This window comes from Boleophthalmus pectinirostris, unplaced genomic scaffold (genome assembly GCF_026225935.1).
Source record: "Boleophthalmus pectinirostris isolate CB_2022bp ecotype Guang Dong unplaced genomic scaffold, ASM2622593v1 HiC_scaffold_20, whole genome shotgun sequence".
In the NCBI taxonomy this organism is placed as follows: domain Eukaryota; kingdom Metazoa; phylum Chordata; class Actinopteri; order Gobiiformes; family Gobiidae; genus Boleophthalmus; species Boleophthalmus pectinirostris.
In genome coordinates, this window is record NW_026571153.1 from 6,974,041 (window position 1) to 6,986,162 (window position 12,122).

General features: G+C 38.3%; 1 protein-coding gene across 4 annotated transcripts in view; it reads right to left on the minus strand.

Moving 5' to 3' along the window:
• Positions 1 to 12,122, minus strand: part of LOC110168337 (RAS guanyl-releasing protein 2) — a 134,607-nt gene that overhangs the window by 37,016 nt on the left and 85,469 nt on the right. The window contains exons 8-11 of one of the 4 annotated variants that reach the window (XM_055156588.1): positions 9,726 to 9,842; positions 6,579 to 6,860; positions 1,331 to 1,405; positions 1,086 to 1,205 (exon numbers count right to left, since the gene is read on the minus strand). In XM_055156588.1, coding sequence (XP_055012563.1) covers positions 1,086 to 1,205; positions 1,331 to 1,405; positions 6,579 to 6,860; positions 9,726 to 9,842 — 594 coding nt within the window. Of the gene's footprint in view, positions 1 to 1,085; positions 1,209 to 1,300; positions 1,406 to 6,578; positions 6,861 to 9,725; positions 9,843 to 12,122 lie in introns of all 4 variants that reach the window. The other 3 variants (XM_020933777.2, XM_055156587.1, XM_055156586.1) reach the window with 3 other exon arrangements.

The window sequence follows — 12,122 nt, forward strand, 5'->3', positions numbered from 1 at the left end:
AAGGAGGATATACAGACTAAGGCTACGTTTATATCATGACCGTCTGAACATAAGACGCAAAAGTGGCATCGCGTCTTCACTTTTTATTCCGCGTTCAGACGAGCATTTTCAGGAGGACCTCTGCGTGCATATGGTGATGCAAAAGTGTGTGGAATTCAATTGGGTATGCATGCCGTCTGACTTGCCTGCAACCAACTAGGTGCATCCAGACTTTGACAGAGGTGATTGCAGATCCTCCTGTAAGTTTATTAGAGCAGCCAGAATAGCTTGAAGGTCCGACACATGGAAATGATCCGATATGTTTGTTTCTGTGCCCTGTATATATGTGATGTAACGCGTACACGACATGAGCAGATCTGACCAGAGTTTTGCGTCTTGGGCAGTGTAGACTGAAATGCTACGGTGGCGGGTATTCAACTTTTCCACTCTCGAGGGTGGTTTCAGATTTTTGCATTTTCAAGCCCCAAAAATGCCATCACGGTCTAAATGAAAGGCACTTCTGATAAAATATTTTGTTATTTTTACCCGCAAGCGTTCTTGTGCAAACAGACCCTGAATGAACAGAGGGAGGATACAGAGACGTCCTGGGATGATTCGGGAATGAGTGGCAGCTGTAGGAAAAACAGGGAGGTAGCAAAAGGAGGACCGGAACGGACTGGGAAATGGAGCTGGACTCTTGGCAATGACACGTCACTGTTGAAGTTACTTGTCTCATTCAAGACCTTAGTCTAATTGACAAGTAATGTACTTTTTTGTCACCCTGAAAGTAACTGTTACTTTACCACAATCATTGAGATCCACAAATTTGTAGCTGTTAGTAAAATAAACAAGCTGAATGCAAGTGAACCCGAGTGTTAGATTTTACAGTGTGGAGAGCACCAGCCCCTGCTATGGTAATCGTTCTCGTTTTTGATCATTCTGAAATGCACGGATATTGGGTGGGATGTATTCACGTGTCACTACTGCAGGTAAACCGAGACGACTATGTGTAACCTTGATTGTATCACCATAGCAACCATGACAACACTTGATTGACTGGTGATGAAGTGCACGCAATCGCTTGTACCGGTGACTAAATCTCATACCTCCACCATCTTCTCTATGTGCTTCTTGATTATGGTCGGGTCGGCGTTGGGTTTGACCGACACAGCCCAGTCGTCAATCATGGCGGGCTTAGGCTCTGGGGCAGGGGTGGGGCTGGAGTTCTGCTGTAAAATGAACAATAAAAGCACCAAAGATCAATATAGGAGAAGCAAGTTACTCTATGGCCGGAAAGAATGGAAGATTGTGCATGCTGTACTTGAGTAATGGTGAGAGTGAAGTGCTTTACCGCTGGTTTTCGAGGCTCTCTTTGTAAAGACATCTGGTAGATCTCCTCCTCTGTGTGGTACTGGTCTAAAGACACCTAAAATGAAACAGACAGGTACATTAACAAAAAGATAAATAACAAGTTTTCAATGTCCAGAAATGCTTACTTGGCTTACTTGGCATGACAAATTATAAATGTACACTTTCAGATCAGTTAATGTTTAGTAATCCAGTCTATTTACAATTTAAATGAGCTGTGTGAAACTTATAGTATCGTATTTTTTGGACTATAAGTCGCACTTTTTTTCATGGTTTAGGTGTTTCCTGCAACTTATACTCAGGTGCAAATTATATATTAAAATTTTCACTCTGACAGCCTCTAGAGGGCGCTTTAGGCTTGTGTGTCAGTATCTGCTGCTCCTGTTCCTCCTCTACCAATGCCACTTGGCTCTACTGTGCATGTCTCCTGCAGAAAGAGCCTCTGTCCTGTCTGTATCACGTCAGTTGATCGCACCATTACTCCTGTACCACTGAAAATGTAAAATTTTAAGGACAACTGAGACGACTGAACACAAAGGCCCCCAAAATGAAAACCATATTTTGCAGATTATAAGATGCAAGTAGCAAAATCTGCAGTAGAAAGAAAGTTTGGAGTAAGCGAGAAACTTGTGACAACCAGGAGAATGCAACATGCAACTTTCCTCATTGAATGGATCGACAAAGCCTGGACTTTAGTGACACCGAAACCATCCCATTCTAACTGGAACCGATGTTGAGTCTGACGACAGCTACACAGAAGAGGAAGCGGCGCTCTGTTTACCTCCGGAGGTCACTGAGTTGCCCAGAAGTGAAACCGAGGATGAAGAATTCAATGGATTTAGTGATTTGGAGTGAGATGGAGAGTTTGGTAAACTTGTTCTGTTGTGTTGTTTATGCTGTAATTATTTGAAGAACTGTTCATACGTGGTGTTAACAGTCTGTTGTTCTCTGTTCTATTGCCTTTTAAGATGAAATATCAGTTCCTGGTCTCTGATATTATAAAACAAATTTCCCCCAAAAAGTGCAACTTATATATGTTTTGTTTTTTATTTTTTTTATTCATTACACACTTTTCGGCTGGTGTGACTTAAACTCCGGAGCGATTTATAGTCCGAAAAAAACGTTAATCACACTGTAATATTGTATAACTTTTGAAACCTTTTGAAAGTAATTTGAGTAATAATTTGGTAACTCTTTATCTATAATACATACCATTGATTTCTGTGAGCCTTAAGACATTTTATAATATTGTTACCTCATCAAAAACATGCCTACAGTTGTGTTTTGTTTTTGTTTTTTGTGTGCTATCAGCTACATTTCACCTTTACCTCAGTAGATATTGACTTGAATTCCAGAGCTAACATTATCCAAGTGACTCTAGTGAAGGTGTATTCAGTTTAAAAACACAATGGAGCACATCCTGTATTACCACATGACATCACAAGGGAAAAAAAAACAAAACAAAAACTAGAGCACAGTCGCACAGTCTAAACATTCAGGATTTGTGCGTAAAACATGTGTGAATGAAACAAAACACAACTCCGGATCTGTTTGTGATGAGGAAACAACATTATAACATCAGATAAGAAAATGTTGTACTATAATATAATGTATTTTAAACATGAACTCCGAAAGTAAAACAAGAATCCCATGAAATTCATAAGTCATATACAGTTTTAGCAGACTTAATAGACTTCCTTTGCCATTGTCTCAGCCTAATTGCGTTTCCTGACTTTTATCGACTTTGGCTGCGGAGGAGAGTTTGATAGTTTCAGAGTCTTTGGCACATTGGAAAAACAGGTGGTGGGGGAGCTGACTTATTTTGGCCCACTTCCCCGTTAAACGAACTGACGAACCCGAGATAATTAGCTATTGACCCTTTTCCAGTGCACTTTACAAAGGAATGCCACTATCGCAGACGGACACATGCCGCAGGATTGAATTATTGAACGCCTTTTTCGAATCTAATCTACCTGAAATGTCAAATTACTTAGCGATAAAACACCTAATTCTATTATTATTATTATTATTATTATTATGACAATTCATTTTGCTTTTAAGTTGAATTATTCTGAGAGACATGGCTGCTTATCTGTGGCAATCTACACTACATTCATACGTAGGTGAGGTGGGAGAAATGTCTTGCCCAAGGACACAACAACAGTACACCCTGATCGGGATTGGAATCTTATCAGTAACCTTATGTTCATACCTTATCCTACAATCACTACATCAGTCATTGTACCCCCAAAATACTTTCTCTCATCTCCATTTTCCATCACAGCAAAAACTGGAGGGTTAAAATTTCAGGGTAAAATATTTCAGAGTTGTTTTTAAACACAAAAATTTTATTTTAATTACCATATTTTTCGGACTACAAGGCGCACTTAAAATCCTTTAATTTTCTCAAAAGTTGAGGGAGTGTCTTATAATCCAGTGCACCTTATGTATTAATTCTAGTTGTGCTTACTGAGTTCAAACTGATTTTATGTGGTACACAGCGCTCAAAAATCTGTCAAAATGTTTTAGTACGACTTTGGTAAGCTACGAAGCCGCACCGCTTGATGGACTGTCGGAGCATTACGGCTACTGTAAGTGAGTCATGTCCTTTAGTCCGACAGAAGGTGAGTCGCATCAGTGCACAAGGACCGAGCAGTTTTTTTTCAACACTTATAGTTTATGCAAATTTGCCATGTAGTTTTAAGTTTCATTTCTATAAAACATACACAAATGTGCACAAAGCTGCATTAAACACATTATTACTCAATGTATATTTGAGTCCTCCGCATATTAAATGATTCATCCACATTCACATTCATAATACACATTCACCAAGACAGGGAAAGCAATCGATCCAAAGTGATCCGATCTAATTTAGTAACAACTGCTTCTGAACTGAAGAAGCAGCTTGGATGAGCAGCGAAACATATTCAACCAAATAAACTTTTGTCCAGTTGACAAATTTAATTTCTCCTTTGCCCTGGATTCTACCTGGAGGACTGAGGGATTTTACACACATCTTAGTAACAAGCAGGAAATGGTGTAGTGAACTGATCTGATTGGTCAGAATTCACCTCATCAAAAACAGAACATTTTGAACTTTGGAGATGTGGACAGGCTAATAATTAAGTGTTATTCAAACATGTGTGAATGAAACAAAACAAAACTCTAGGTCTGTTTTTGAGGAAGTAACAGCATTACAACATGGCTTGAAGCTCACAAGACTCAATTTTGCGAAATACAGAACCTTTAACTTTAACCAGCACCAGCATCTAAACCCTCCTTTAGAGAAATTTGATTGCATCTAAGATTATCTCGTCGGTAAATTTTACATTACAGCTCACTCATTTCTTGTTCTTAAAATATCTGTGTGGTTTCCCAGCGCCCACTCCTTCACACCTTTGACTGTAACAAACCGCAATTTTTACACTATAACTTACTGCCGAGCATAAGCACCACACCGACTGTGTTCTCATCAAGAAGTGCCAAAGGTGTTACTGGAATAGTGTGATTTCACAGGGCTTTTATCCATGTAAATAAATGTGGCGACTGGAACTCAATTTTACATCTTTTCACCTTCAAAATATGTCAAATAAAAGTCGGCTGAGGAATATTACACCACATGTACTCGTTGATGCTCACTTTGCAATTGTTTCGACTGATACTATCTCTTCTTTGATTATAATTCTAAACTATTACGCAATTAAATACAGAATTTTACGATGTTTTAATTTCAGATGGATACAAATTTATGGGAGATTCAGTTTTTGAAAGAAACACCTAAACTTATGATCGGCAGGTTCACAAATGATGAACCTTGTCATTATTTGTTAGGGATTGGCTCCTCAAACTTGTAAATCGATCTTTCAATAGACTACTTTCACATTTCCTCACTCCCAGCTGGTCATTCTTCAGCGTTTCTGACCAACAGCCAAACAAATAACAAAATCTGTTCTACCAACGTCTCCCTCCTACTCCAATCAATGTTCTCTCAGATACTTCACAAATGGTGTTCAAGGGCTCCCATCTGCAAACCAACATTTTTCCAACTTTTTTTCCTTTTGCATTCATGTTGAGAATCGATGCAGACCAGTGTGTTGGGAGTAAGCAACGGTTTTCTCATGGTGTACCGAAGCCGAGTATATTTTAAATTGACTCTTGTGCAGTTTTAGCCATGTTAGAATGTTGTTTCCTTATCAAAAACATGCCCAAAGTTGTGTTTTGTTTCATTTACATATTCCTTTATTATTAGTCTGTTTACATCTATGTCATGTTGAGGTAGTTTTCAAGTTAACAGCTACTCTAAAAGTTCATATAAATATTGGCCAAAATTTTCAATACCACATTGGAGCCAATATATATTCCCCACTCCTAAATAAAACTTTTTCACAACGGCCAGAAGTGTCCCGCTGTAGGTTTGTGAAACGTCCGGTTAATAGTTTTCTGTGGCAAAATATCTGTAGAAATGTCTTGACTATTCTTGACCAGCTTCAAAAATCTGGCCCATCACCAAATCTTCAACCAAACAAGATCGACAAAGGATGAACATTCCATCCATGAAGAATTTATCCACAGCTATCAAAGTATGAAAGACTTAAAGGCAAACAACGACTAGCATTAGTGAACTACTGAGCAAAAGGAATGTTATGGTCATGAATAAAACATAAGTAACTTGTTAACTCAGAAATTGATTTCATTATGTCGATATTAGCATAGATAGATAGATAGATTTGTGCACTTTAAATGCAACACATCTCTAGGATACCATGACCTTAATTTTAGGAAGCTGGTGGAGAATACGCAAGACATTTCCACAGACATTTTGTCATAGAAAACCATTAAAGTCAGAACCAGAAGTTCCACAAACCTACAGGTCTATACCATTATCTCCTATGAAGTACACTTTTTAAAGAATTATCCAAACAATATGCAGACAGTGTACACATATTGAAAAAATGCCATATTACTAAAACCAATATAGTAATAGCATGAATTTACTGTATATTGTAGATGCCTGAAGTAGCTTAACTATTGTTGAAAAAAATTATTTTCACAAGACTTACAGTTTTTTTCAGCAAGTTTTCTGCCACTACTTTTTGTCCCTCTTTACTTACAGTAGGTGAATCAGTTGGGATCTATATTCAGGATTTGTTGTAAATAAGTGCCAGTTTGTCAGAATAGCGTCAAATGTAGTTGTGATGATCAGTAACTTTTTGTCTCTTCCCACTTACCGTAAGCAGGTTTAGCAGGTCCGTGTTGGCGTCTATGCTGGGCGGCGAGTTTTGGATCAGCGCTAGCTCTTGTAAGATGGCGTACAGCTGCTGCGTTTTGGCTAAGTTCACTCGCGTCTTCTCTTTGTCCGTCCAATCAGGCAGCGCTACGTGGACGGCGATCAAGTCCTTCAGGTGAACTCCAAGGATCGGAAAACGGAATCCGGAGCATTCGGAAAAACGCTTGCGGTACTGGCTGTAGTTTCCACAAGAGGTGACCAGCTCGATTAGACTGTTGAAAATCTGGGAAAAAAATAATTTTTTAGTTTAGTAACAAGCTGTGATGGAAGTTCTGAACAGAAAAAGTTGCCATATTGTATCTCCTATCTGTTTGACTGTTCACCTCTGGATTTACACCTGTAAAATTAGTGTTGTAGTCAAGACCGCACTAATCGAGACCAAGATTGTCCAAGATCACAGGGTCCAGGACAAGACCAAGACCTCTGAGGGTCGAGACTGAGACAAGACAGAGACCACGGCCCATTGAGACCAAATTGAGATCATTTTTGTAATTTTCAACATTTATTTGTATTTCACAAGTATTTTTGGCATACATACACTACCGGTCAAAATTTTTAGAACACCCTAATTTTTCCAGTTATTTATTTCAAGTCCAATGAAGAGCCTGAAATGGTACAAAGGTAAGGATTGAACAGGCAGAGATAAAAAAAAAAAAAAAAGATAAAAGACACAAAACACAAGTCCAAGCTCTGCCAAAAACTACCTCAGGAAAAAAGAACAAGATGGTAAAGCTTGAAAACATGGAGTGTCCAGCACAGTCTCCAGACTTAAACCAGATCGAGCTGGTTTGGGATGAACTGGACAGAAGAGTGAAGCAACCTACAAGTGCCACACATTTATAGAAACTTCTGCAACGGACTTGGGAAGAACCCCCTGTGACCCCAGCCCTTTGGGACAACGGAAGGAAATTAGCCTTAGGCTACAGTCGGGTGTGTTTACATTCATGTTGTGCCATGTTTGTTCATTAACATGCTCTGTCCCAATCAAATAAATAAACTTTCTGAAGAATATTTGATATTTCTATTGTAAAAAGAACGAGCCACGAGTGTGTTCAGCTGTTATATCTGACAAAGGTGGGCACTTTCATGAATCAAAAGTTTAGAATTTGGTCAACAGTAAACAGTAAAAAACTGGAAAAAGTGTGGTGTTCTAAAACTTTTGATAGGTAGTGCATATATATCAATGTTTTTTTGTTTTTTTAATAAATGGATCTCCATTTTATCACTTGTTGAGCTTCAGACCTCAAGACCTAAACAAGACCGAGTCAAAACGCAGTTGAGTCCAAGACGAGACCAAGATAGTCTCAAGGCCGGTCTCAAGACCAAGACTGGTCTTGAGTACTACGACACTATGTAAAACGTTCTGTAATGGTAATACTCTGATATCAGTGCATTTGTTAAATGCTGTGGCATTTGGTAAATCCTGTTTGGCCATAGTCTGCTGCGTAAAGGGGACAGCTGTTTGCCCACTGTTGTTGTGACTGTTCAGCCGTGAGTCTGTTTTTGTGCTGTTGAGCTCTGTGGAGGAGAATAGTTTATAACACTGGTTCTGGGTACTTTTGCTGATTTGAAAGATAAAAAACTAATTATTTTATCTGGTAATTAGTTATCACCCATTAATGCAGTTACAAAGACAATTACTTTGGACACTACATACTTAAAAGTACAGTACTTCTAATGTGTAACTGTATTCTCTAGTTTACATAACTTAGGCGCTGACATAGGAGTTGTTGCTCTGTGTTTGTCAGTGGAATGTACACAGATCAGTGACATGTGTTAGCATGATGACCGCTACATAGCACTGTGAGGGTAAACAAAACTGACTATGGTTTAACATGAAGTCATTGGCCTTTTTGGTTCAGCTAATTAACTTTGAAGGTAAACAGCGTCCATGACAAACTACAGGATCTGAACATGCACTGTGTCTCTAGCTCATCTCTTGCCTTATTATCAGATCACTTTGCCTACTGTAAATAAGTAAAAGAGTTTTGTAAATAAAACTGGTATTTCTAAGATTTAATGAATCCTAGATGAGCTGTAAAGAAAAAAAAGTGAGCATAGCATGAATATTAGTTATGTGAGTATGTATAAGACACCTCAAATAAACATGTAAAAACAACACAAAGGAAAATTAGTAGTGAAGGAAAGAAGGAAATGGACCTAAATATTTAATTTATGTTTTACAGCTTGCCAATTGATCCAGTAATATCACACAAAAACAGCTCTGTTTAAAATAGTTTAGGTCTTAAAGTCACATTGAGTTTATCATTTACTTTGTCTCAACCCCGTGTACAAAGTGTGAATAATGAGAACACTTGAATACATTTTATATTGGCCACGTTTACATGATAGGAATTAAAATATTCTCCTTTGAATTTATATGGAAATAATAATTCTGAATTGAGGTTTACATGGAAAACACGTTAAATCGGATTTATTTAATTCCGCTCAACGTCTGGGGGTGGGGAATGGTTTTGATTGGACATGAACGTATTTACGTCGACCAAAAGAAAACACACACTTCAGCTGCTACCGGCTTTTTTGTCATCTCAGTTTGTTGTTACGCCATGAACACAAACATAATACAAAATTTTTTCGCAGTTGTTCTGATGATAATTGCGCAGCAGCTGGAGATTTCTCTTATCACGCTTTAAGTCTGTCAGCTGAGGAGGAGAAGGGAAGAGCGTCGGAGAAGGGAGGAAGAAGACAAACTGAGTCAACGGCTGCTCTACCTCAGCCCACTCCCGCATCCTGCTCACAAATCCAAAGAGCAGTGGATGAAAGTCCGAAACCAGAACTGGTGGAGCCGGATTGCCTGGATCGCGTCAGAAGGGCGACCCAACGAGCATGAACTGAACGACCGGAATTATTTTTAAGAAGAATAAATGAGGAATGAATTAATATGTCTTTAAAATCGGAATAAACCACCCACTTACTTCAGAATAAAGTTTAATTCCGAATAATCATTTTCATTAGGAATTAAGTGTTTACATGGTCTTTTAAAAGCGGAATAATCAGAATTAAAGCTCTCATGTAAACGTGGCCATTGTGACTACCGCCTTCCCAAAGTCCGTATGTCTCCTCTCACCTTGTTGGTCTCGGCGCTGACGTGAGCCTGTGTGTCTTTGAGCCTGGAGATGGAGCTGTTACTGAGTCCTCCCACCACCGCCATCAGGGTGTTGAAGTTCTGCAGCTGGAGAAGTTTCTGTCCACAACAAAAACACACACATTTTAGTTACAGGTTCCAGTTAAAGGCTTTTTGAACAGCTTTTTCTTCTGTTAGAATTGATATTAAGGTCGTTTTTACACTATCACAAGTTAAGTCCATGTAAAAGAATTTTCACTTTGAGAGAGGCGGACTTGGGTCAGTGTGAACTCCACCCCGAGAGCTTAAAACAGGAGGTCTTGGAGCGGTGTGGTCTGAAATACGGATGGTACAAGATCTCGTGCCATAAAATCTCGTGCACACATGAGAAAAATGACCTTGTGAGATTTTTTGCCACGTGTTTATATTTGGATTCAACAAAAAACGGTCAAATATTGTTTAGTTACATCTCTCACAGTTCCAAAAAGCAGTAATAGAATGGGGAAAAAATGAAATTGTGAGGCCAAAATTAGAAACTGAATAGTGAAATGTATATATTAGAACAGGGGTCTCCAACCTTTTTCCTCCGGAGAGCTACCTTTACAAAACAAAAATGCCAAAGAGCTACTAGTTTTAACAGTCACAAGAAATTGAGTATATAAAAGAGCCTCAGCAAGCCTTAGATGAGGTACAGTTAGATTAGGGTGACCAGACATCCCTATTTATTTGATTTGTTTTATGCAAGAAATGTCCCAGCTGTCCCTATTTTTGACTAATTTGATTTCTCCTAACAGTAAAGACAGGCATAAATTATCATCTGTTTAAGTAAAATACAGAAAAGCTGCCGAAAATATGACCAAAACACAAAGACAATGTGACTATACTGACTCATGTTAGTCATGAATAAGTTTTCCCGAATTACACACTCAAGTTACAATTTTATTATTACGAACTACCACAAACCGAGGGTGTCTCAGTTTTTTTTTTTTTTTTTTTTTTTGGAAAATCTGATCACCCTAAGATAGTTGCCTATAAAAAATAAACCATTATCCATTTATTAGTGCACAAAGTTGGGCATCAAAATGATACATGTACAATAGTAAAAGGCATTTAATTCAATCAAATTTTACTTTATTCAACACAATACGTATAATTCAGAAACAGTGAGCTACTTGGAAGGGGTGGAGAGATACTGATGGCTCCCGAGCTACAGGTTGGAGACTCCTGTATTAGAAACGATGCTAAAACCTCGTCTTTTCTCATTCTCGCCAACCCAATATCTCGTATTTCGTCTTGTCTTGTGGAAATTGTGTCTTGTCTGAGTAGATCGTGCCGTGTGCAGCTAAAGTGCCTGTGACAGATTTTTCTGAGTCTTTAATTTTGACTTAATTTGGTGGGGTTATCGCTATTATAAATATAAATGATAGTTTTACACAAATCAAGAAGCAATTTGTAAAGAAAAGTTGGAAAATATGTTGAAAATTACAGGATGTAGAGAGTTCTTAAACACTGATTAAATTACTCAACAAAAGTTCAACACAATTTACACACAACAAACACATTTTTTTATTCTTATAACATGAATTCAACAAAATAAGTGTGTTTTCTTATATTTATATTTGTCATATAATAATTTCTGTGTACACTTGAGGAGTTTTCCAGGTAACAGTGTGAATTCCCTAGTGTGATGACATGATTTCCAACCAGGATGTAAAATGTTCAACCTAAAAAATGTCCAAATTCGGAAAACGAGTGTAAATGTTTTAGCAAAAATCTTAAATATAATGATCTTAAGTGTGTTTTGGTAAGAGGCACTTAAACTCTGGTCTGTCTGTGTGTCTTTCAAAAAGCTTTTTCTCTGTCGCCACCTCGCACGTCACGCTGCTGTTTTATATTATTTCATATTTAGCCAGGGATGAAATAAAAAAATCAAGAGAAGTGAGCATGTGCTTGTATTCAAAGGACTCGAGAAATGAAGCAGTTCAAATGAGTCTAACAACAAAAGCTGCTAGTTTCCAAAGAGAAATCTCAAGGTAATAAGCGCAATTGTTTGACCTTAGTGAGTTTTTTCATTTGAAATTACAAAAAAATCACAGTGAGACCAGACAGAAAACCTAGACCTACTAAGCTGCTAAAACAAAACTATTCTGAACCTCACAATTCAGTTCATCTTTGTGTTGTTCAGATCGTTGCTTGTGCTTTATTTGATTTTCTGCCCAGACATTCCAGCATGTTCCAGGCTTGTTCTGCATATGAGCCCAGTAATACTTTGTGAATGGACTCGGCGGGGCTCCGTGTGGCCTTCTCCTGTGTGGAGTCGCCCGGTTTAAATCAATGGGACTGCAGCTGTGTGGGAGTGCAGCCCGCCACATCATTGGACACAACAAACAGCCTCTACAA